This window comes from Sinocyclocheilus grahami, unplaced genomic scaffold (genome assembly GCF_001515645.1).
Source record: "Sinocyclocheilus grahami isolate Dianchi unplaced genomic scaffold, SAMN03320097.WGS_v1.1 scaffold347.1, whole genome shotgun sequence".
NCBI lineage: Eukaryota > Metazoa > Chordata > Actinopteri > Cypriniformes > Cyprinidae > Sinocyclocheilus > Sinocyclocheilus grahami.
The window spans coordinates 678,939-704,134 of NW_015505526.1; the positions used below are offsets into that span (position 1 = coordinate 678,939).

The 25,196-nt window shown below is 38.7% G+C and overlaps 2 protein-coding genes across 2 annotated transcripts in view; both read right to left on the bottom strand.

The window, feature by feature from the left end:
- Positions 1-14,738, bottom strand: part of LOC107548430 (collagen alpha-1(XII) chain-like) — a 73,584-nt gene extending 58,846 nt beyond the window's left edge. The window contains exons 1-13 of the mRNA XM_016229097.1: positions 14,538-14,738; positions 12,989-13,091; positions 10,698-10,814; positions 9,906-10,049; positions 9,467-9,523; positions 7,088-7,351; positions 6,807-6,971; positions 6,482-6,655; positions 6,088-6,378; positions 5,401-6,003; positions 4,595-4,873; positions 4,087-4,362; positions 2,980-3,252 (exon numbers count right to left, since the gene is read on the bottom strand). Of these exons, the coding sequence (XP_016084583.1) occupies positions 2,980-3,252; positions 4,087-4,362; positions 4,595-4,873; positions 5,401-6,003; positions 6,088-6,378; positions 6,482-6,655; positions 6,807-6,971; positions 7,088-7,351; positions 9,467-9,523; positions 9,906-10,049; positions 10,698-10,814; positions 12,989-13,058 (2,713 nt within the window). The 5' untranslated portion in view covers positions 13,059-13,091; positions 14,538-14,738. The remainder of the gene's footprint in view (positions 1-2,979; positions 3,253-4,086; positions 4,363-4,594; positions 4,874-5,400; positions 6,004-6,087; positions 6,379-6,481; positions 6,656-6,806; positions 6,972-7,087; positions 7,352-9,466; positions 9,524-9,905; positions 10,050-10,697; positions 10,815-12,988; positions 13,092-14,537) is intronic.
- A 2,262-nt stretch (positions 14,739-17,000) lies between these two features.
- LOC107548419 (cytochrome c oxidase subunit 7A2, mitochondrial-like) lies at positions 17,001-17,770 on the bottom strand. The gene is made up of 3 exons (XM_016229082.1): positions 17,559-17,770; positions 17,278-17,362; positions 17,001-17,065 (listed from the first exon to the last, which is right to left on the bottom strand). Exons 1-3 carry the CDS (start codon positions 17,763-17,765, stop codon positions 17,007-17,009), a joined length of 351 nt encoding a protein of 116 aa, XP_016084568.1. The 5' UTR covers positions 17,766-17,770; the 3' UTR covers positions 17,001-17,006.
- Between the last annotated feature and the right edge of the window lie 7,426 nt (positions 17,771-25,196).

A 25,196-nucleotide genomic window follows, 5' to 3' on the forward strand; every position in this document is an offset into this window, starting at 1 on the left:
CTCATCCTTGCCTGGCACGATTATAAGTCCTAACAATTTTCCCAAATTGGAAACAGTGCATCTCGTTGAACAATGTGTCTTCTACAATCTTTGCTCAACATGCGACTTTCATATGCATTTCTCTGCAGCCCGACAGCAGGATTTTATTTGGCTCTGTCTTTAAAAGAGCCTTGAAATTCAAACGATCTTTCATATCCATTTAAAGATGCAATTCCATTCAAAAAGCCAATCCGGCATCCTGTTCTTCTCCGAAATCCAAAGCCGAGACAGACCATACACATGCAGTACATTTTCTGCAGTGTTTTTGAAGTTTAACCTCGTGTCAATCACCGGGAAAACGCAGGTGCTGGAAGAGCTTTCGGTTGTCCCCTTCATCTGTGCTTTACGTACATCTCCGGGGGTCACGGGCCGGACAGCGAGGCCAGATTGAACGCATTAGGCACTCTGACAGATGGCAAACAGGAAGGACAATCCTCCTCTGAGGATACCCAAGTGCTGGAGTACAAAGTCACCTTTTGGCCCGTTTGTATCTAGCTGATTGAGACTTTATTTTAAATGAATATCTGTATGTAACACTATAATATCCTGCTATGTAATCTGTCTCGCTTTGATTGGCCAGGTGCTACTCTAACGAGAACATAATACAAATAAGATCCCTTTGGAAATAATCTCATCTAAAGTACAAGGCAGGTAACGTGTTCCACATGTGCGCCCCTTTGAGTTTACATTATGATAACTCCTCACGTCTCCTGATTCTCCTTTGTATATATGCAGATGGAAACCCTTTTGATTCATTTTTCAGTCTTCTGTGAGATGGTGAAACAAAACAGCTGATTTCATTTTCACGGTTTTCACTCAGCGACGTCACAGACACACATTTTTTAGAGCAACGGGCATACCACTTCAATTATCTTACAGAATTTTGTATTTTTTTTAAAGGTAACTGTAGAATTACAGTAGGTTGCAAATCCCTTTAACCACTGATTTTATAACAATTGTTTAGGTCAGTGTAGCTTTTAAACAACAGAAATAACATTTAAGTAAGAAATATGGGAACTATTATAGCGTCACGTAGCATTTCCCTTTTTTATACAGAAAGCCTCAAGGTCTTCTCAGCGATTTGCTGGAAATCATTCTTTTTGAGGTAATTGAACCTGTTGAAGACTCGCTGCACACAGACAGGTCAATGATGAGCTAAGACAACGTGAATTATCGCAAAATGTACGTAGCATCTGGGATTGTAGACCTTCTCTACTCTACAAATGGACACGCTAGGTCATAAACTGGACCACAGCTCGGTCAACACACCTGCATTAGATTGGGGACAGAACGGAAATCTTTCATGCTTCTCCTTATCCATATCCTCATGAGGATGCAAAGGAAGGAACAGAGATGTCTGAGTGACTGCTCTACTCCTTTGTTCCAGAACTCAATAGTTCCTGCATTACGTAACTATCTGCATTAAAGAGCTTCATTTAGTCCAGCTCCCACTGACCGAGTCTCAATGGATGGATGGAGGAGCTGAAATCACCATCTCATAATCTTCTATGTCAATCCATAATCAAGCCATAATGCTACGCTTCTCACAGATCAGATTTCGAGAACAGGACTCCTGCATGGTATACAAACCACTACATGGTCCACAGAGAACACTGAGAACCACTGAGAACAACCCAGGCCAAATCTCTACCCTACCAAAAACAAACTCAGCTATTCTCATTTAAAGAATCATTCGCCCAAAAGTTCTGACATCATTTACTCTCCCTCGTGTTCTTCCAAACTAATATATCTTGCCACAAAAGACAAAAAAGCACCACTTAGGCAATATATCCCAAGTCTTCAGAAGCTGATCTGTTTCAGTCACATGGATTTTCTGCTCATCTGCCATATTTATGACCCTCAGCTGGGTAAAGTAATGGCAGTGAATACAAAACATATGAGCAATAATACCAAGAAAAGGTGTTAATCATTTCATTTGAGCCATACAAGGTTCACAAGGCTGAGTTATAGCTTCAGAACCCATTTTTGGTCACTATATGTTTTCATTAAAAAGTAATCTTGACAGCCCAGAGTACTTCTTTTAAGCTCAATGATGACAGAATTTAGATTTTTATGTAAACTATCCCTTTAACAGGTTTTCCATCATTTAAAGCCATCATTTAACTCCTTCTGGCCTCTGATCTTTGGACCTCAAATCTGACACTGAAGGTTCAGTGACATAAGATTACCGGAATTCAGTGATTTAAGAACCTGGGCAAGCTTTTGTTTTGGTAATTTCATTTGCAGATACTGTAGCCATGTTGCTGTAGCTTAAGATTTGGTCCTCTGAAACCCCAAAAGACCTGTGAGCTGTTTATCTGGGCTGAATGAAAGAAGGAGCAGTATAATCGCTCAGCTCTGTTCAACCTATTTGTTTATCCTTTCTGACAGGGCTGAGGATGTTAAAAATGCCCATAGTGTTTCCAAGGCTGCACTTTCTCAACTGATCCAAAATAATGCACTCAAATCTTGCACTCAAAGGGAGTTCGATGGGTGCCTTTTGCAATTACAAAAAACAGTATACAATTACAACGATTCCACATTCAATCATGTTTCTTGGGAAGAAATGGAATATGTCTGGGCTATATCCTCTGGTACTCAGAAGCCTTACCGCTAATGTTATTTTGCACATGCATTTATCCAAAGTAGCATACAGGAGCCTGGGCTTAAAGGAATAGTAACTGGAAAGTTGTTGATTTTATCCAACCATATGTTATCATTTACTAATGATCAACAATGAAAATAAATGGGGGCTGGCAAAAAGAAAAGCAGTGCACATGAAATCCTGGCTTATGGCTCTCTCCTTTGTTGGGACCAGCAACCTTCCAGTTACGAGTCCTGAGCTTTCACCATTGCATCACACCTCCCCCAAAATGGGTTGTGTCCTCAAGATAACATTGCACATATTGTATGTTTCTTAGAGGAATGTCATGTCCATACCTTCTAGTGTGGTTCCTGTGCCCTGCAGTGGCTCGCCTAACCCAGAGGAGTAGCGTGCCCTCACGGCCAGCTGGTACTCTGTGCCTGGCTGGAGATTCTTTAGCAAGGCTACTGTGGTGTCCCCCTTAACCGCCACTTCCTTCATCTCACCACCTTCTGTGGGCTGGTAGAACACGCGATACTGAGCGACTCTTCCTGGCGCAGCAGCCCAGGACAGCTGCATGGACGACACCGTCTCGTCAGAAACACGCAGGTCTCTCGGCGAGCCACGTTCTATCAGATATATGAAGAGAAATCAGTTAAAAACAAAGTAACCCCAGTGTTCCCTCCTTCAATGTAAGTCTAAAGTTGCTTTCAAGTGGTTTTATCATCCACCAGGTGAAAAATCTCAAGTCTGATCACCACACACTTGCAAACAAATTACGAGGAATTGTGTCCTTTGAAAGCAGCACAACTAAGAAACTGATGAAGTAGGAGTTAGAAAACTAATTTGTTGACTGGAACAGAGACAATGCAGAGATAAAACACAGTTTAACACAGGCGTCAAAAGTCATGACCTGGGATTTGTCCTTTGCAGATTATAACTGTGGACAGACTGCAGCTGCATCGCTGTAGGCAGCTATTAAGACGCAGCTGGCTCATGCTTGGACACTAACTACTCTCAGACTTGATAAAGAACCCAGAGGTTTTGCCTAACCAAACAGATATTTTTCGCCAACTCAACGAAAGAAATTCTGGGAAGCGTCTCATAGAGTTTTTGTCAAAATCTAATTTTCCATTCATTTAAGGTGCTTGGCTGCTCAACCAATCACTGTACAACTTTACACCAGTTGTCTGATATAAAAAAAAAACCTGGGAAACAACCATTGAGTGGGCATCCCTCTTAAACAAATGCCAATCTAGCTAACTGTGACTACTAGTCTAACAATTCAAGAACATTTTACAATGACCTGCATGAATGTAAAAAAAATGTCCGAACTGGCACTTTCTCTTTTAAAATTGTGAGAAAATTCCAGTAAAAGGAACTCAGACTCATAATCTCATGGCATCCTGCCCTCAAACGGACATAGTATTTTGGAGGGGAAGTTTGTAAGTTGTTCCAATCACCTTCTTTGGTCATTCCATCAATCTGCATCTGAGGCCCAACGCCTGATGGGTATTCGGCTGCCACAGAGACACGGTAGGTAGTAACTGGGTAAAGTTGCTGCAGAACAATGGTAGTCTCAGGGCCATCTGTTGCAGTTTCTAGCAATCCACTATCTCCTCGGACTGGGACATATGTGAGTCTGTACCGCACCACTGGACCGGGAGCAGCCACCCATGAGACATGGAAACTGCTTGTCGTCTCTTCGGAAACCCTCAGGTTGTTCACAGATCCTTGTTCTGCACAAATTGGAACGTAAGGATCACAAAAAGGTTGCTGTTGTGACTTTTAAAGAAACAGTTTCCTCAAATTTGCCAGGATATTCTTTAAAATACTCAACATTTAGTTGTATCGAGGAAAGAAAGTCATCAAGAACAACATTTGGATAAACTATTCCTTTAAAAGTCTCAAAAGGAACGTCAATAGTAATTAGCTTAGCTTAGCTAACTTTTATAGAAAACAGACAATCACCTTCTAGTGTGGTCTCAAAGTCCGATATAGGAAAGCTTTCTCCCTTCTGGTATTGGGCATAAACCTTGACCTCGTACTTTGTGACTGGAGTAAGGTGATGTAAGACAGAAGTAGTGGTGTCTCCCGGCACAGAAACAGAGATGTAGCCTGCTTCTGTATCAGCATCAGGCCTGTATTGCACCAGATAGGACTGCACATCCACAGCATCAGTTATCCAAGAAGCTCGGAAACTCCTGGAGGTCACCTCTGAGAAGGTCAGAGACCTGGGTGCAATCAGACCTAGAAGAGAGAGCATAACCGAAATATATGAGGCTCTTCCCTTTGCTCAACTAAAAGGACACATCCCAGTGTATTGCCAAAAAATGGTTACAGTACAGTTACAGGCTCAGGCAGTATGTGTTATCTAATAGATTTTAAGTTGGCCTGTTTCCAACGCCAAGATATTGTATGACTTTATAAGATTCAAAATACAGCACACAAATAGAACTTATTGATGCTTGTTAGTTTTGGAGCTTGACAGCTTCTGCTTACTATTTTCATTGTTTAGAACTGAGTAGCTTGGACATTCTGTTAAATAAGTTCCACAAAAGAAAGAAAGAAAGAAAGTCATGAGTTTGGAACAACATGAGGGTGAGTAAATGATGACAGAATTTACTTTTTTGGGTAACCCTTTTAATAACTAACCCTTTAAACTTTAGCACAAATTGGTGCAAAACCAGAGTTCAAAACATATGGTTCTATGCACATCCGGACCCAGAGCCCAACAAATTTAACAGCAGTTAGTGGTAAAATCGGAGGCTACTCACTTCTTCTCTTGATGTTCAGAAGCTCTTGCTCAATTCTCAAACAGATGGACTGGGTTAGCTCGTTGGAAATCCTCTGGAAAGCATCAAAGTCTTCTACGGTGTACACGTGGGTCTCCACTGGAGGATTAGCAATCGCCTCCAGCTCTGAGCGGACAGCGTCTTTGACGCCCACTGCGAAAATCTCTACATCCGTGTTCCTAAGCTTAGCCGCTGGGTCTTTGAAAGCATCCGAGGACTTCCCATCGGTGATCAGAATCATAACGCGAGGTACATTTGCACGAGCGCCTCTGGTTGGAACAAAAGTCCTCTCTCTCACATATGTCATAGCTTTGCCGGTGTTCGTGGAACCTCCGCGGTAGGGGAACGCTCTCACGGCTTTGACCACAGCGCTAAGATCATGATAGGTGTTTAGGTAGAACTCAGTGTGTGGGTCTCTGCTGTACTGGACCAAGCTGATTTGAACCTTGTCTGGCCCAATGTCAAAGGTGTTGACCAGGACTTCCAAGAAAGCTCTAACTTTAGCAAAGTTTGTAAGTCCAATACTGTAGGAACCGTCAACCAGGAGAACGACATCAGCTTGTACATCCACACCGAGAGAACATTCTAAAAGTAAAAAAAGGTTGTGGGTCATCGATATTTAATCAATGGAATACAGTGGAAAGTTAAACAGTGCTGACTTTTCCTCACCTAGCGATACTTTTAAGGGCTGGGTTTTCTCCATCGCCATAACTGCCTCACTGGGTGTCAGACCTTTGAGTGCAAACAGGCTGATCTCATACTCTGTATCAGGGGACAAATCTCTAACATTCACAGAGGTCTGAGTCGGCCCAACGTACAGCTCCTGACGTTTGCTGCCAGCCAACATGGGAACCATCTTCACCTTGTATCCAGTCACCTCCCCTATAGATGCATCCCACGTCACCCGCATTGACTTGGACGCAACCTCTGTGACTTGCAAGTTTGACGCTGGCTCAATGACTGCAAATAAACAGAAAGAGGAAAAATGGGGTCATGTTTAATGCTCGGGGTTGTGTTTAATAAACCTGCTAAAGCAGATTTACAATTGTTATTGTTTGTTTACCTTCCTCGCCGCTAGCCAGCGAGTTGAGCTGGTCATCCACACTGGTGCACACCTGCGTGATGAGCGATTTCTCCACAGCTTTGATCATGTCGAAATTTGGCACTGTGTACACATGTGTTCTGTAGGGTGTTGAAGACATTTGTTTCAGCTCTTCTTCATCTGCTTCTTTGATCCCTGAATAAAAATAATAAATAATGCATTATTTCTCAGAATTCCTTTCAAGGATTTATTTTTTGCGTATGGATTTCTTGAAAGCTACCCAATCCTGTGAGAATGCAGAAGAAATCCAGACCATGAAAAACGGCAGTGATGAATGACCACATACCCAAAGTGAAGATTTCAACTCCAGCGTTCTTCAACCTCTTGGCGTAACCCTCCACTGGGTCTTGAGATTTCCCATCTGTGATAACTACAGCAACTCTGGGGAATCCCTTGCGAGCACCGGTGGTCTCCGTGAACATGTTTTTCAGCAGGTAGTCCAGGGCTTCGCCTGCACAAAAATCACAAAAGAATTACTGAGACTTGAAACTCGCATAGTAACTTTGTTGTTCAGCAGTAATATTATTTGCAGGTTTCAGTATGAATACATAAGAGTGAATTCGGTACCTGTCATGGTGTTGCCGCCCTTGTATGGCAAACTGTTAATGGCTTTGAGCAGCTCAGCCTTTTTGAAATACTGGTTGAGGTTAAACTCAGTTCTGGTGTCCGTGCTGTACTGAACCACACCCACTCTAGTCTTGTCCTCTCCGAGGTCAAACGCGCTTGCCATGGCTGCTATGAAGCTGCGGATGAATTTAAAATTTTCCCGCCCGACACTCCAAGAGCCGTCCACCAGGAAGACAAGGTCAGCAATGGCACTTGGTAAGCATTCTGGGAAAAAGTGTTAGAGAGTCAGAAGTTAAGAAACTCTAGACAGATCTGACTTTAGAAAAGGAGATGAACTTTTGAAAAGGATGCAAGATTTGTCAGACACATTTGGCATTGAACTCTAAATTCCGACCCCTTTTTCTATATCAGAGTAAGACCAAATCTCTTAGTACCATAACACCATGCGGATACGATGGATTTGTATGTCACACAAATGTATGTGCTCATTGATACAGTATGCTTGAGTGTCAATCAAAACATACAAAAATTTACACATACAAATAAGAAGGGGAACATCCTGCATATCAGCACCACATTTATCTATTATGCAATATACACTGGTTACAACTCATTCCTTCATTGACATATGGGTTGAGTGTGTCTCTATTCGTAATGTTATTAGGCGAGTCATTACTTGTCCTTCCCTCTCTCTTGAACTCCATTTATGAACTCCATTTCTCCACACGGCTTGGAAAAATTCCTCAACTTTTAATTATACTTGCCCTCAACCACAATTTGTGGAATTTGCTGCCTTTGAACGGACTGTGTCGGCTGCATCTTTGGTAAGATGTTGCCAGGCCTTTATGGCAGACAGGACAGGACAGGACAGGAAGTTGTTGACATATCGTATCTTGCCTTCCTTTATTACGGTAATTAGATTCACTGATTTTCCACTTGCGCCAGCAGCAGTGTTGGGCAAGTTACTCTGAAAATGTAATCAAATTACTGATTACTCCTTTTAAAGTAATCACGTTACTGTTCTGATTACTTTATTTCAAAAGTAATTAGTAATTAATTACATTACTAGTTACGTTACTTTTTTCTCCATTAAATTTATGAAATCCCAGCATACATGCTCCCGATAAATCTTTGTTATTAAAGCATCAACATTCACAGAACACTGTTATTTTTAACTAAAGCAAGCGGCTGCTGCGTGCATGGTTTGGCATGGCAGAATGCCAGCAAAGAGCGCTGCATTTATAATCTCTAAAAGACATCTCAGTTCATCGCAATCTCACAAACCTCTGTTATAACACAATAAATATATGCATAATGAATCTTTCATAATGTCTACATTTCGTGTGTTATAATGAGAGGATTCATGAGCACGCAAATTTCAGCACTGCACTTCTCAACACTGCAAACACGTGTTATAGCCTAAATAGAAACTCTGCATATGCTTGCACCTGTTAATCGTTTATATTTTATATTAGTTCATGTTGCTTTTGTGCAATAGATGAATAACAATTAATTTGTTTTAGATATTTTATGTTTAGATATTTCTATTTTGCGGGAGTCCCGTGAATCATTTTATTCTCCCGCATCCCGCACCAGCACTCGCCCATCTTGTCCTGGACTGCGCTCTGTTGCGGGAGCAGGTCTCGAATCCACTGGCACTTGACTCGGCAGTGCGTGTGCTACATCCTTTTTACAATCTCTAGATTATAAAACACTGCATTCTGTCAGCAATATAACACGGCAGTAACGTATAGACTTCGGCTTGTAACTACACTCTAATTACTATTTTGAAAATTATAACGCATTAAATTACTCCGTTACTAAAAAAGTAATAAAATTACAGTAACACATTACTAAGTAGTGCGTTACTGCCCAACACTGGCCAGCAGAAGGGAAGCACTGGAGCGTTGAGACCGGGTTTTTTTTAGAGAGTCGTCTGCAGAAGGCATGCTAACTAACCATTATGGTATTTGGGGCGGGGGTGAGGGGTGGATGGATTTTCCACTTCTGCTTAATGTAGGAAAGGAAAAGTAAAGCTGTTCACCTTCATCTGGAGGACGAGGTCACAGCACTCTTGTAAAGAGCGGAGCTGTAATGCTTTCCACTTTCTGCATTGCGAGAGGTTCGTGTTTTTTATTTCAAATCAGGCGCAAAGGGGCCACTTATGAACTCTCACCCAAAAGCCATGCTGGAAACGCTGGCTCAGTTTATCATGTCTGGAAAAGTTAATGCTGACTAACAAGCTAAATTGTTATCAGGAGTCGTAAATTTGGAAGGAAACAAAGACATATACACATTTGCGTACTGACTAATATGGAAACTCCCAATAAAATGCAATGATCGCATAGCAATGGAAAGAGCCTGGAGGCTCTTACTTACTGACTGCATCGGAGACCTGAGGTTTCCTGGTACCTCCTTCAAAACCACTCGATTGGACTAAAACAGAAACAAACAAACAAACAAAAAATCAATAAATATTTAAGAAAATGTATTCCTTCCATTAAAAGGGTTCCTTTTGGTCAATGAATTCCCATGCCTTCTCCAGTCATTTCTAATTATTGTATAAGAATATTTAACTATTTTATAGAGATTGCAATCACAAAAAAACATTTCTAATCAACGTACATTTATATATATATACAGTTATTAAGTGTACAGTATATTTCTCCAAATAAACCAAGAACAAACATAAATTCATTTTCAATGACTTCTCCAAACCACAGTTTGAAAATTCCTCTTCAAACTCTTCCAGGCCTTCCATGACAGTGTGAAACATCAACATAACACACTCAAGGAAAAACAATGGCTTGCCACTTACTTGTAATTTGACCAGAGATCGGTATACTCTCCTCCGATCCAGAATATGAAGTTATCGTAACAACATAATCCACATCGGGGGTCAAATCTCTGATGGAGGTTTTGGTTGCGGATGGAGGAAGTGTGAATTCCTTAACAGGCTCTTCTATAGAGAGAAGGAAACATTTGCATTTACAATGTTTAAGTGTCATATCATGATATACAATCTACATGAAGATAACATCTAGCCAACCTTAATTTATAAGTAGATAAATCTAGTCTAGACACACAAGAGCTGGATTAGAGAAACATTAATGACTTCCCAAGACAAGCGATGAGTAACAGTCCATGTTAAATCATTTTTGAAGGGCACGCCAGAACATATTTCCCAAGAGTTGCCTGTGGCAGTGAGTATAAAGGTTACTTGTCGTTTACCAGATGCTTTCTTATCTCAAGCAACATACAGTACACTTACTACAGGGACAGTTCCCCCCGAGCAACCTGAGGTTAAGTGTTTGCTCAAGGGCACAATGGCAGTAGTTCATGAGACGACCATTGCCGGTCTGAACAACCCTTTGCACTATCTTTGACTATCAATATGAAGTCAAAAAAAACACTTTTTTTGGTATGGACTGCTAACTTTTTCCATAATCCAATCCATCGCAAATTTGGAAAAAATTGTTCTGTCATTTATTTTCCCTTGTTGAATATACAATTTCATTTTGAGACATGTCACAGAAGTAAAATCGATTGCAAATGTTTCATGCTGGCGTTACAATTTCAACATGTGCGGTGCTTTCACGTTTTCACCCACCTGTATCCGATGTCACTACGATTCTTAAGCCCTCAATCCTTGACAGCGGTTGCTTCCATATCATTTGTACTGTGTTTTCATTTAAAATCTTAAACCTCAAGTCTGATGGAGGCGTTACTGTGGAAAGAAGAGGTGAATCAAGTTATTTCCAAGAAACCATGGAAAAGCTGTATTTATGAGAAGAGCACACAGGTTTGTGGACAAAGTCCCAACAGCTAAGTTCACGGTTGGAGAAGGACTCAAGGCAACATGGAACAAAGTGGACAGCGGCCATTTTGGGTCAAAATGACATCTGTTTGAGCTGTCTGACCGAAGGGCCATTGACTACTCAAGCATAGACATGTAAAGCGCGTTCCACAAAGACCTCAACAAAACATTACATGGGGGCTATAACTGGTGACGGGCATGCATTCATTGCAGTCAGTCCAACGCAGCCAGACACACTGTGTTGAACTGTCTGAATAGCTGTCGTCACAGACAGACAAGAAGTGTTGATTGTACAATGGACTTGAATGGACATTTTGTGTGCAGTTGCATTAATGTAGTCACTTTCCATTGCAAACCACTTAAAAGGGTGCACGACGACAACCTTTAATGAAATATAAAGATAAAGGAAAGTGACAAACAAGTGAATATATAAACAAAAAGAGGTTATGTAAAACGGGACGCACCAGTCTAGATGAACTAGAGGACTCATGCACTTGTACATGAAAAGTTGTCTGCAACAACTTGTGGGACTTAAAGGACTTCATGTACATGTAGAGGACTTTAAAATATTTTAAAGTGATATTCTTGTGGCATTTTGTGTTGCATGGTGTTTGGAAGGTCAGTATCTGTGTGGAACATATGGGTCGTGTGCATGTTGGAATATCACAATAAAATATTTTGTGAAGCCGTGGCTCTGGTCAAATCTTGACCAGGGCTTAAGCTTGACTGGGAACAGGTTCACCAAAATCAAGATTTACCAACCTGGCTGACTAGATGTCACAATCGGTTCCATTTCTGACTCCAAATAGGTCCAACACAACCGCTATCGTACACATCCACAATCAGACACACACCACTCATTCATCACCCGTTCTTTTTTTTTTCTTTTTTTTTACTTTTGTGTCCATCAGACCCAAACCAGATTTGGTGCAACCAAAATCCCTCTGCTTTTGAACAATTCAAGCTCTTTGGAGCATCAATTAACAACATTTAGTTTGCTGTGCTGAGCATCTAATAAGAACCATGTCAAATAAGAAAGTGAAAGTGTTGGTTAAGGTATTTGTCTCGCTGTCATATTTTATATTAGTGGAACATGTTTAAACAAAGGCTTTTCTTATTTTTGCATAATGCAGCATTGAGAAGTAACACAATTACTTCTTGCTCTCACTTTCCTAGGAGAGAGAGAGGAAAAAAGGTGCTCATATTTTGTCTTTTTGTTTCCTAAGAGTGCAGAAAGCGGAGAAGGGAAACTTGGCCTCAACGTTAAGTTGTCTTTTTTTTTTCAAATAAAAGCTGTAAAATATTCCACTATACTTTCCACTGAACACTGGCAATGTACGATTTAATGCTTTTATTCAGTGATCTGAAATGGTTAAATCAAAGTTTTACTGCCTTCAAGACTGTTCAAACCTACCAAGAGCTCACTTACTGAAACACATAAATACATGAAATAAAATACATGAAAAGGTGTTTTACTAGAGGAAAAAGTTGAATGTGAATCTGTCTGGCTGAGATGTCTGGTATCCTGCAGCTGATCATGGGTCCTAAGCATACAGAAAATATTTAAAACCAAGTCCTATTCAATACTTAACCTTTACTGGATTTGGCCTTAGACAGAATGTTCTTGAAAATCATTACAGTAGATATTTCTGAAGAATTAGTTGCTGGAAAACACAGTTAGGTGTAATTAAATATCCTGTGCTGTCATGCGTTTCCATTTCCACTAGCATAAACACCGCCAAATGATTAAAAGGAATCTTTTAGGACAGTAAAAGTCCTCGATCAGTGTCCAACCTAGTGTCTAAACAGAGACATTACACATCGAAATGCACATTTATTCACATTATTGTGAATAAATTAATGTGAATATAAGCAATTTTTCTCCTATATTTTTGTTCATTTGTATGGACATATGAATGAAATGAAAATTAAACAATGAAATGAAAATTAAAAATAACAATTGTTGTTGTACAGTTAATATTTATATATTTTAAAATACTAATAATAGACTATGATCTAAACTGTTTTATTTTTAATTTACCAGTGTGAATAGGGAGAGATTTGTAGGGTTTGTTTTTTTTTACCTTGAGCTCTCACTGATGTAAGGACTGAGAGTGTTAGGAGAGCGGCCGCTGCCAAACGCGTGACCGACATCTTCACCCCAGTATCAGCAGAACATCAATCAATCTGAAAAATCAACCAAATTACACACATACTTTGCTCATAAATCAATCCCAAAAAAAAGACTATACACTCCACTCCAGCACAGTTCACTGCAAGAGATCTCATTCAAATCTGATTTTATTTTTTTCAAAATTCCAGCTGGTTCTCTGGTCAAGAGAGGAAAAATTGGTTTTCCATGGTCCAAATATTTCCTAAAACAAGGACACTAAGTAAAATAACTCACTGTGGGTCTTAGAAAAACATTCCCTACAGAAAAACAATTATAAACTGCATATGCTGTGTGTAATCTGCTGATTCGTCTGTTTAACGTCGGAAACTGTGAGTTCATAGACTGTATGCAATTGTCTGGAAATTTGCCTGATTTAGGATCCTACACATCAGGGGTTGAAAAACTTTTCTGCAGGGCTCCTGCGCCCCCTGTTGTGCCTGGAAAAATTCAGACTTTACATCCTGATATTCATGCTGAGAGCAACTCACCACTCTGCCTCTGAACTTTGGCAATGTGCTTGGTCTCTGTGTTACACATATTGCATGTTACTTTAAATAATTACCAGTGTAAGAACAAGCAGCTCACAAAATATGAGCACAATAGGTACATGTTGTTCATTAATATTACTAAGTAATTTGTTTTCACTCGGCAAAACTAATTTCAAGCAGTGTGATGTGATATACATAATCGAAAACTTGAAGTGGGGAACTTTTACTCAAGTGTGGATCTTTACTCAACATTTTTCCAGTCATTATACATGACCCCATATTAATCGAGAGACTACATCTGCACTTTTAAAAAGGCATTTGTCACACTGCAGAGCCATTTTGGACCAACTAGGGCAAAAATTTGTTTTTTATTCAATGAATAAAAAAGGTGAAAGGACGTGCAAAGTGTGAGTGAAACCTTTAACAATGCACTGTGCCTGGCTTTGGTGTTGTAATAGCATAAGAAATCAAGTAAAGTTGAATGAAACATCAAACGTAAGTCTCAAAAATCTCATCATATGGTGAAAACAGGTAAAGTGGGACACTTTTTGTCCATATGTCCACCACACTGAACAGAGAAAGGAACTTTACCAACAGTCCCGCTTTACCTGCATTATTTAAGCATGGCAAATAAACATAAAAATGCTTAGCAAAGAAAGTCCTAGAGGGTTTATGAATCTTACAAGTGGTCTAGATTTCCCACCAAAACAAAATAAATCTGTATCATCCCAAACTACTTTAAAAGAGCACAATGACAGAGTGGTGGAAAAAATGAAATCACCATACAAAGGTCTATGGAAAAAAGTGATCAGAGCTGCTGAAAAATGGGTCAGTGTGCTCACACTCATCATTTCACATCACATGTATCTACTACGTCTCATATACAAGAGCAATAACATCTTCATTCATAAAATATGTATTCATAGGTTTATCAATAAACGAAAAAAAACTTGACTCCACGTCAAGACTTACCAAACTCCCCAAAGTTTCCAAAAGCTTTCAATACATCACAAAACTGGTGGATGAAGGTGGGAATTTCGCCCAGACGCAAAGGGGTTTAAAAGCTCTGTTCAGAAAGGCAGAGGTTCTCCGTGATGCTGTAGTGATGGAGATGGAAATGAAGAGGAGGGTCTGGTCACCCCCACAGCTCGTGAAGGCTGTTTCCAAATGCACGGGATCTCAGACTAGAATGTGCTTCTTAACAGGGGGCTGATCCCGAACCCCGAGCTCTGACGTCACGCGCCTGTGTGTTGGGATGCGCTTTTGGAAAGTCGCGCATACTTTCGGCATTCCTGCTGCATGTCACTCATCGAAGTCTCGGGTTTCAGCGGCGATTACTACGGAACACATACTCCTGACGACATTCAAAAGGAATCGCGAATTCGGGACTATTTATATAGCTTTTGCGGACACATAGACGATGAAACAACTCAATTACAATGTTAGGGTGTTGTAAATAACTATTAAAGTAATTAAACGATGATTTTTCAGGTGGGCGAACCTTTTCAAATGAATGTCTGTCGGTCATTTTTAGAGAGCAATCTGAGGCGATTCGTCTCGAGCTGCAACAACAACAACAAAAAACGATTTTACGGTGTTCCTAGCACAGTTAACCCAATCTACAACTTAAGCAAAACTAAAAAATTACACTAACGTTTTTTTTTTTGTATACAATTTCGACATGTAAATACACATGTCTTCATAAATAATTAACGTTACACTTGTTTACGATGTATCGTCCAACGGTCATAACGGAGTTAAGCGCTCGAGCGGTTGCTATGGTAACATCCTCAAGCCAATTGTCACCACTTTTCGGTTCGGTCTATTTTGAAAAGTACGGACTTTTGTGGTTAGTTAAACTTGTTTAAAAAAATGTATTGTCTTTTTTTTTCTCTCTCTCTCTCTCTCTCTCTCTGTGATATTGAAAAAAACAAGAGTATAGCCTGTTGCTGGGTGGACTGGACCAGCTAATAATAAAAAAAGTTCAAAACACAAATATCAGCGATATTAGAAACTCTGCAAAATACACTAACATAAAACCACATTTTTGGATCAAAAATGGTGTATAACATTTTTATTTATTTATTTATTTAATTATTTATTGGAAATGTACCATCGCAGTACCACTGACAGTTGAACTTAGAGCCTGTAGATCAGTTTTTCAACGAGGCATTTCCATTTATTTGAACATGTATCCCTCTAGTGGTTAAGTCGGGTAACACACAAAGCTGATAGAGACGTTCAACACAACATATTCATATTTCCCCCACCCAAACTACACCACTGATCTCATTATTAAATCATAAAGAAGAGGTTTCTGTTACCCATCTGATGAATAAACATTTAGCCATTTAGAAACACATGGATGTCAACTGGGAGTCAGGGCAGAGTTAGATTTTTGATCATGAAGTTTATTAGTTTTTTCAGCTGAGTTCCAGACTGTTTTTAATTCAATCATTATCTCATAATTCCCATTGTTAGAGAGAAACATCTAACAGAGCTATTCATCAACGGGAAGCTTGAACTTCTAATGCTCCTTATAGATTGCTTGCAGAATTAATGATCTGTGCTTTATAGTTTTATAATTAGCATGCAATTATTTGCATGCCTGTTCCAGCTTCATCTTTTCTCGGGACACAAAGGACATGTTGTTCGTAATGCATGGGATAAATTTCCATATGAACTCAACTGTATAGAACACCAATGCTGAGGCGGGCTATACTGAGCTCAAATGATCAATCGTTCCTGTACATTTAAACCTCTAGCAGGGAAAACATTTCTCTGATGTATACGCATGCATTTGGAAATGATTTCAAAACACATTGTTTTGAAGTACAAAAAGGAAGTGCACATTGCTGTTTGTTTCTTGGGAACCAATGAAGACATCCAAAAAACATGCTGCGCCGTGAGTCACAAACACCCTTCATCAATGAACACTAACTTCAAACATCACATACACTTTCAGAAGGAAAAACATAGTTTAGCTGTTTGTTGTCTTCTCATGCTTTATGAGAAGAATATTATCACATAATTAAAATATTATTCACAGGAGGGGCCTACAATCAGAAGACTAACTAAACCACATCAATAACTAGAAATGCAACGTTCTGCATACAGAACACGCACTGTGCATTAATTTTCTTTGTGCAAAATATAGATTTTTTTTTCCCTTTTGATTTTGGGAGTCCTTAAAAAAAATTACACTTTGCATGAAGAAAATGAATGTGCAGTGAAACGATTTTAAGCGCACTAAAATAATCTTATTATGCAATTTTTTTCCCCTTTTAATTTTTTTCAAATCTTTTCATTGTCACCGAGTAAAGTAAAACAATCAGGATCTGTCTGTTTATGATAGGCACAGTTTATTTCATTCAAATCACTGTGGTCCCTTTTACCTTTCACATTAAATAAATATACTGTGTGAAACATCAGTCCCTGACATCAGCCCTTCTTCTGAGGGAGAGCTGCCTTTACTAGTTCATATATGACATATGCAGTTCCTAAAAAAAAAAGAGACACATGAGTGATCAGCAATTAGAGCTTACTATGAGTATTAACTCAAATAAAAATCTGTGCTTGCTAAGGCACGTATTAAACATCATGTCAAATTATGCAGCTTGTACAAAAAACTATTTGCCATATATAGACATGTGGTAGGACCTAAGCAAACATACAGTATACTGCAGCAACGACCCACGACACAATAACATACCTAGCACTGTGAGACCCATAGTTGCACGGTAAAGTACAGCATCACTGACTCCTCCCTTCAGATGAACTGGCATCCCATTAGCCTCCTAAATATGAAAAATAAATCAACATTTTGATAAGCACCTATAAAAAAAATTTTTTTTTTAAATCACACAAACGTGTGAACAAGACCTTTAGAGTGAATGTAAATGATTAGTAAAGATATCAGGAGTCAAGAACATTAGCTTGTCATTTGATAGATTACAGAAAACACAATATATTACATAAAAACTACATACATACCTGAAAGAGTTTCTGTTTGTCTGGCACCTTGTTGACCAGCTGCCTGCGGACCGTGCTGGAGATCTGCCGTCTGGAAACCTGCTGCAGAGTCTCATGGAGAATACAGTTTAAAATATATATATATATATAAAGTACTGTAAAGACAAAAATGATGCACAACCAAATATGACGAAATCTTAAAATTACCTGATAATTCTTTGATAACATTACTTTCAAAGTATACAGATTTACAGTGATATATACCATTAATTTGTATTCAATAATTTAGAAAATGTTTGTTCCAGCAGTTTAATGCAGGTTTCATTTGGTCTAATTACTTTATACCATTCCATACTACCATTCAAAAGTTTGGGGTCAGTTATTATTGTTTTTTCTTTTCTTTTCTTTATCTTTTTTATGAAGGAAGTCTCTTCTGCTCACCAAGGCTGAATTTAATTGATTAAAAATGCAGTACAGTATAAACAGTAATACTGTGAAATATTATTACAATTGAAAACAATCTTTTTCTGTTTTAATTTAGTTTAAAATGTAATTTATTCCTGTGATGCAAAGCTGAATTATCAGCATCAGTCTTCAATGTCACATGATCCTTCAGAAATCATTCTAATATGCTGATTTGCTGTCAGTAATCTCAAAAATAAACGGAGTAATATTGACAACAGCCTGTTCACAGACTTAGCAATGACAACAAAATGATCAAACAGAAAGCCTATATAATATACGTGAATCACAGATCTAATAACAGTCTGAGACCTTTATCTTCATTTACTATCGCTTTCCATCTGTTATGCTCACATAACCCAGAAAGCATTCGTGCACTTAAAAATGTCAATGTCATTCATTAGATCAAATGTTTGTATCCGCGGAACTCAAATGCAGGATCTTTCTCTTTACTAACTTTCACTTTTCAAATTTTTGCTCAGTGGTTTCGAATCAGCTGTTGATTGGGTGACTTTTAGTGGAGTATAAAGTCAGTCGTATCAAGTTCACGCAGACATCTTAAAGGGGTCATATGATGCGATTTCAATTTTTCCTTTCTCTTTGGAGTGTTACAAGCTCTTGGTGCATAAAGAAGATCTGTAAAGTTGCAAAGACTAAAGACTCAAATCCAAAGAGATATTCTTTATAAAAGTTAAGAGTCAACCACGCCTACCTAAAACGGCTCGTTCTAGCACCCCCCCACATGTCTACGTCACAATGTGGGAAGATTTGCATAACACCTCCCAAATGTTCACGCAAAGAAAGAAGGTGTAACTTTTATTCTCGCTGTAGTATTGTTGCTGCTGCCATGTCGTGAAGACGCTGTGTTTTGTTGTGAAAGCAAAACTACTTTGTTTGGTCTTCCAAAAGAGGATGATATCCGCTTCGTCATGCCTAGAGCTGATCCGTGCTGGTCGCTGAGGAAATACATCAACTTCACGCTGTGGATCGCCAGATTGGCTTTCACCGTGGACGAAGCGGAGTCCAGCCCGGGGTCGTCACATGTGGTTGTCACAAGCCCGCCGGACGCTCCTTTGTCGAATCCACCAGCCACGCCGTTCTCAAGCCCCCGGCCTCTGCTCACTCAAGGCCGCCGTGTGTGACGCTGATCCTGGTAGAGTAGACTACAATGCCGGCTGTTCTGACTCACAGACTGCAAGTACGTTTTTTATATTTAAAGCGAGTTTTTTGAGCAGTGTAGAGTAGGGCTTGTTGTTTGTCATTTCTCCGATCACAAATGCAGACATGGTTTTATGTAACGCACCTCGTAAAAAGACAGTATAAGCCATTATAATCCATAATTATGTCCCCACTGAATGCAACGAATGCCTCGTTTATAATGGGTTTTCACGTTTTTGAATCATCGCTCCGGCCGGACAGGGCATCATCACAGTATGGTGAGGGGCGTAACATTTCCATCACACGCTTGAGGTATTCGGCCAATCACAACGCACTGGATAGCTGGCCAATCAGAGCACACCTCACTTTTCAGACCGATAAAAATAAATCGATAAAATCGTAAAAATCGATGTGTTTCAGAAAGAAATTTGATCACACTTAAAGGGGTCATATGATGTTGCTAAAAAGAACATTATTTTGTGTATTCGGTGTTATGAAATGTGTTTATGCGGTTTAAGGTAAAAAAAAACACATTATTTTCCACATACTGTACATTATTGTTTCTTTTACTTTAATTTTACTTTTAGTCATTTAGCAGACGCTTTTATCCAAAGCGACTTACAAATAAGAAAAAGTAATTAAAACTAAAAGCTAAAACTCTATAAATACTATATATATACACACACATTTAAGAAAATAAAATAAATTAAATAAAAATGACAAATGCATACAACAATATTTCAAAACTAAAACATTTAAATGAAAACAAAAAAAAAATAAAACAAAAAACAATTCAAACATACACAAATAAGAAAAAGTAATTAAAACTAAAAGCTAAAACTCTATAAATACTATATATATACACACACATTTAAGAAAATAAAATAAATTAAATAAAAATGACAAATGCATACAACAATATTTCAAAACTAAAACATTTAAATGAAAACAAAAAAAAAATAAAACAAAAAACAATTCAAACATACACAAATAAGAAAAAGTAATTAAAACTAAAAGCTAAAAAAAGTCGATTTTTACAAAGCTCATCGGTCTGAAAAGCGAGGTGTGCTGTGATTGGCCAGCTATCCAGTGCGTTGTGATTGGCCGAATACTTCAACCGTGTGACGGAAATCCATATTGTGATGCCTTGTTCCGGCCGGAGAGACGAGACAACAACATTAAAACCCATTATAAACGAGGCATTTGTTGCATCCAGTGGAGACATAATTACGGATTATAATGACTTATACTGTCTTTTTATGTGTTGCATCGCGCTGCGTAAACATAAAATCCTGTCTGCATTTGTGATCGGAGAAATGACAAACAACTAGCGCTACTCTACACTGCTCAAAACTCACGTTTCAATCGTCAGTGGCAAATTCTTTATATATTAAAAAGTACTTACAGTATTTGTTTGAGTTGAAGGCCAAACAAAGTAGTTTTGCTTTCACAACGAAACACAGCGTCACACACGGCGGCCTTGAGTGAGCGAGCGGCGGCCAGTGGATTCGACGAAGAAGCGTCCGGCGGGCTTGTGGCAACCACATGTGACGACCCCGGGCTGGACTCCGCTTCGTCCACGGTGAAAGCCGATTTGGCGATCCACAGCGTGAAGTTGATGTATTTCCTCAGCGACCAGCACGGATCAGCTCCAGGCATGACGAAGCGGATATCGTCCTCTTTTGGAAGGCCAAACAAAGTAGTTTTGCTTTCACAACAAAACACAGCGTCTTCACGACATGGTGGCGGCAACAATACTACAGCGAGAATAAAAGTTATGCCTTCTTTCTTTGCGTGCACATTGGGGAGGTGTTATGCAAATCTTCCCACATAGTGATGTAGACATGTGGGGGCATGTTAGAACGAGCCGTTTTAGGTAGGTGTGGCTGACTCTTAACTTTTATAAAGTATATCTCTTTGGATTTGAGACTTTAGTCTTTGCAACTTTACAGATCTTCTTTATGCACCAAGAGCTTGTAACACTCCAAAGAGAAAGGAAAAATTGAAATCGCATCATATGACCCTTTTAACTTTGTTTATAATTGTGAGCTGTTGAGAGCGTGTGACAGATATGGCATTTAAAAAAAACAAATGAGTCCAGTCTCATGAAAGTGCGTATAGCACGATTTTCTGTTTCTATTTGGCATGAGATTCACACGCAGAAATTGACTTTGGCGTGCATATGATATGCACGTGTTTGGCGTACATATGATACACAATCAATGCTTGTTGTAGAAAAAAAGAAGTGGTGGTACTCAACCCCACTCCCCCACCCAAAAATAAATAAATACAAACTAAAGTACTAAAAAAAGTACTTTTAATTTTCATAATTTGCAATGAATGTAGCCTATATAGTGCCAAAATAAATTAATTAATTCATTAAAGGGGTCATACGATGCAATTTCAAATTGTCCTTTCTTTTTGGAGTGTTACAAGTTGTTTGTGAATAGATAAGATCCCTAAAGTTGCAAAGACTAAAGTCTCAAACCCAAAGAGATATTCTTTATAAAAGTTAAGAGTCAGACACTCCTACCTAAAACGGCTCGTTCTAACACGCCCCCACATGTCTACATCACTATGTGGGAAGATTTGCATAACGCCGCCCAAATGTTCACGCAAAGAAAGAAGGCGTAACTTTTATTCTCGCTGTAATATTGTTGCTGCCGCCGCCATGTCGTGGAGACGCTGTGTGTTTCGTTGTGAAACCGAAACTACTTAGCATGATAATGCATGGCCAGGGGCGGATTTAGTGATTTGGGGGCCCCAGGCAAAATACAGGAATGGGGCCCTATACAATTTCACACATTTACAACCTTGAGGTTCCTTTCACTGTTGCTCGCTGCTGCACGACCATGTCCCAGAGTTGTGTCTAATCTTTTAGATTTTTCATGTACATGTTATAAATAAAGGATTTCTTTAATGTTGTAAATCCCTTGTTCACATTTAAACAGCTTATATTAGTATTAGAGTAGGTTGGACACTAGGTGGTGCGTTGGGATAATTTTCACTGTGCAATTGTCTACACAACTCAAGGCTGTCTAATTCTAAACTTTAAAACATACATTAATGAAATCCGTTTTATTTTTCCCAAATTAGCCTAAGTTTTATTTTTTCCAAAATCTTTTTTTCCGTTTTAATTTTTCTGCATTCAGTTTTTTTTTTTCGTTTAAATTTTTCTGGATGATTATACTAAATTTTAACAAAAAACATGTCTAATTAATTAAAATCATGAAACTTGTTTAATTTAACAGCAATTTAGGCCTATTAAAAGTAAAAAATTACATTCTTAGGGCCCAAATTCTACCCTTTCTTTTTTATTTTTTTTATTTTTCTGTATTCCATTTTAATGGTTTAATCAAAAACATATCTAATTAATCGAATTCATAAAAAATTTTTTAGAAATTCTGTGTTGTGTATTTTCATTTTTCTGGTAATCAAATGAAGGCGAAAGCATTCATCTATCTTTTATTCCAATGAAAATTAAACAAACCCTTTAATTTTTGTACATTCAAAATGCTACACAAGATAAGTTTACAGTGTAACGAGCAATGTCACGGAATTCGTCAAATATTGAATGAATAAATCAAATGCAATTTAGTACACTTAAATCAAACCGCGATATGGACTAGTGTATGTGAATATTAAATGGCAAAAATACTATTTAGCTACTACAGACGACAACCGTGAGCGTTGCGCGAGCTTAAATAGCAAACTAGCAAACGAAACGCGCGTCTGGGATGCTCTGGATCGGCGTATACGACAGCGTGTTCCAGTTCCTGCCAATATCCAGCAACTTCGCACAACCATTGAAGAGGAGTGGACCAACATTCCACAGGCCACAATCAACAACCTGATCAACTCTATGCGAAGGAGATGTGTTGCACTGCGTGAGGCAAATGGTGGTCACACCAGATACTGACTGGTTTTCGGACCCCCCCGGACCCCCCAATACAGTAAAACTGCACAGAGTGGTCTTTTATTGTGATCAGCCTAAGGCACACCTGTGCAATAATCATGCTGTCTAATCAGCATCTTGATATGCCACACCTGTGAGGTGGATGGATTATCTCGGCAAAGGAGAAGTGCTCACTAACACAGATTTAGACAGATTTGTGAACAATATTTGAGAGAAATGGGCCTTTTGTGTACAGAGAAAAAGTCTTAGATCTTTGAGTTCAGCTCATGAAAAATGGGGGCAAAAACAAAAGTGTTGCGTTTATAATTTTGTTCAGTGTATATAAAGCTGCATATATTTTTATTTTAAGTCAATCATATGCTGTGGCAGGCCAGAATAGGCCCGCGGGCCTTGAGTTTGACACATGTGTCTTAAGGTGTAAATGTATTACTTTTTTGTTAATCTGGCAACACATCCCTTAAGAAAATTAACCATGGTTAAAATAATAATTATAATTAAAAAACAACACCAGTTACTATAGTTAAGTCATGGTAACCTCAAATTAACCATTAGATAGATAGATAGATAGATAGATAGATAGATAGATAGATAGATAGATAGATAGATAGATAGATAGATAGATAGATAGAGATAGAGAGAGAGAGAGAGATTTGTGGTGCAGATTATAACACTTCCAGTGGACCAGAAAGTCATGAGCTTCATAAATGTGTTTATTGGGTGAATTTCTCGTTTTATATGCAGGACAGACACACACTTCAGTTCAGTGAGCTCATACTGCATTCGCAGAAATCATATATGCTATAAATGAAATGAAATACAGTTGTTGATTATAAGGACTTTGTGGATTACAATTCTGTGCGGTGATGAGTACTTTTATTCTTAACTAAACATCCAGCATCATGCACCGTTTCCCCAACTGACCCTCTCTCATTCTTTTAACACAAAAATGCCACCATTCAATTCTAGCAGAGACTGATAAATAATGATCAATAAACTGCTCTCAGCAGTATGACACTTTAACCCAGGGGTGCCCAAACTCGGTCCTGGAGGGCCGGTGTCCTGCAGAGTTTAGCTCCAACCCTAATCAAACACACCTGAACCAGCTAATCAAGCTCTTACTAGGCATGCTAGAAACTTCCCGGCAGGTGTTGAGGCAAGTTGGAGCTAAACTCTGCAGGACACCGGCCCTCCAGGACCGAGTTTGGGCACCCATGCTTTAACCAGTCGTTTCCAAAGCAAACAATATAACATTAGACCAGCGCTTAAAGTCAACATGAACTTGCTCACACAACCAAATTTATGCATAATGCAACACATTTCCAGGTGAAACAGAATATTAAACAAGAAAAAAAAATACAAATGACAAACTTACGAATAGGACCAGGAGCGTGTAGGCTATTACCGCTTGTGCTGTGCTGAAAATCCTTTAAGCCCTAATTTGGTTTTCCTGGTCAAAAATGACCGGCCTTTTAAAATTGCTTGTAAATCTCTTATTATTTTATATTATCACCAAATCTCGGATTCAGTCTTTCGGTCAGCTCTTCTCTTTTGGTCTTTCAATTAGAACAGGTTTTGTATTGATTGACTGATCATAGGCCGCACTGATTTGAGCTCATTTTTAAATGAAAAAAGAATTATATGTGGATAATTTTGAAAAAATTAAAAACTTTACTCAGGTGCATGAGGTCAGATCAATGAGGCCTACGATCAGTCAGTTCCAAAAAGAAATACAAAACCGGTTCTAATTGAAAGAAAACAAGTTAATAAAGATTTGGTGATAATATAGCATAACAAAAAATTTATAAGCAATTTTTTGTTTAACACATATAGTGTAACAAGGTCCTAAAAAATGTTTTTAGGGGATCCTAAGAAAGTACAAAAATTATTTAAAAACTTTGGGAAGTTGTTATGCCCTGTGTGAGTAAAGTCAGAACGTTTCAGTCCAATGTGATCAAAGTAACTAGCATTTCAGGGGAAAAGAAAATCCAAAATCACCCGATCACAAAATGGGGTCAATTTTGATTTCCTGTTGACTTTTCTCAAAGTACATGTAAAAAACTTCCTATGTCAGTTTCTCCTCTTCTCACATGCTGCAACTTTTCACGTTCTACAATTTTCATCTC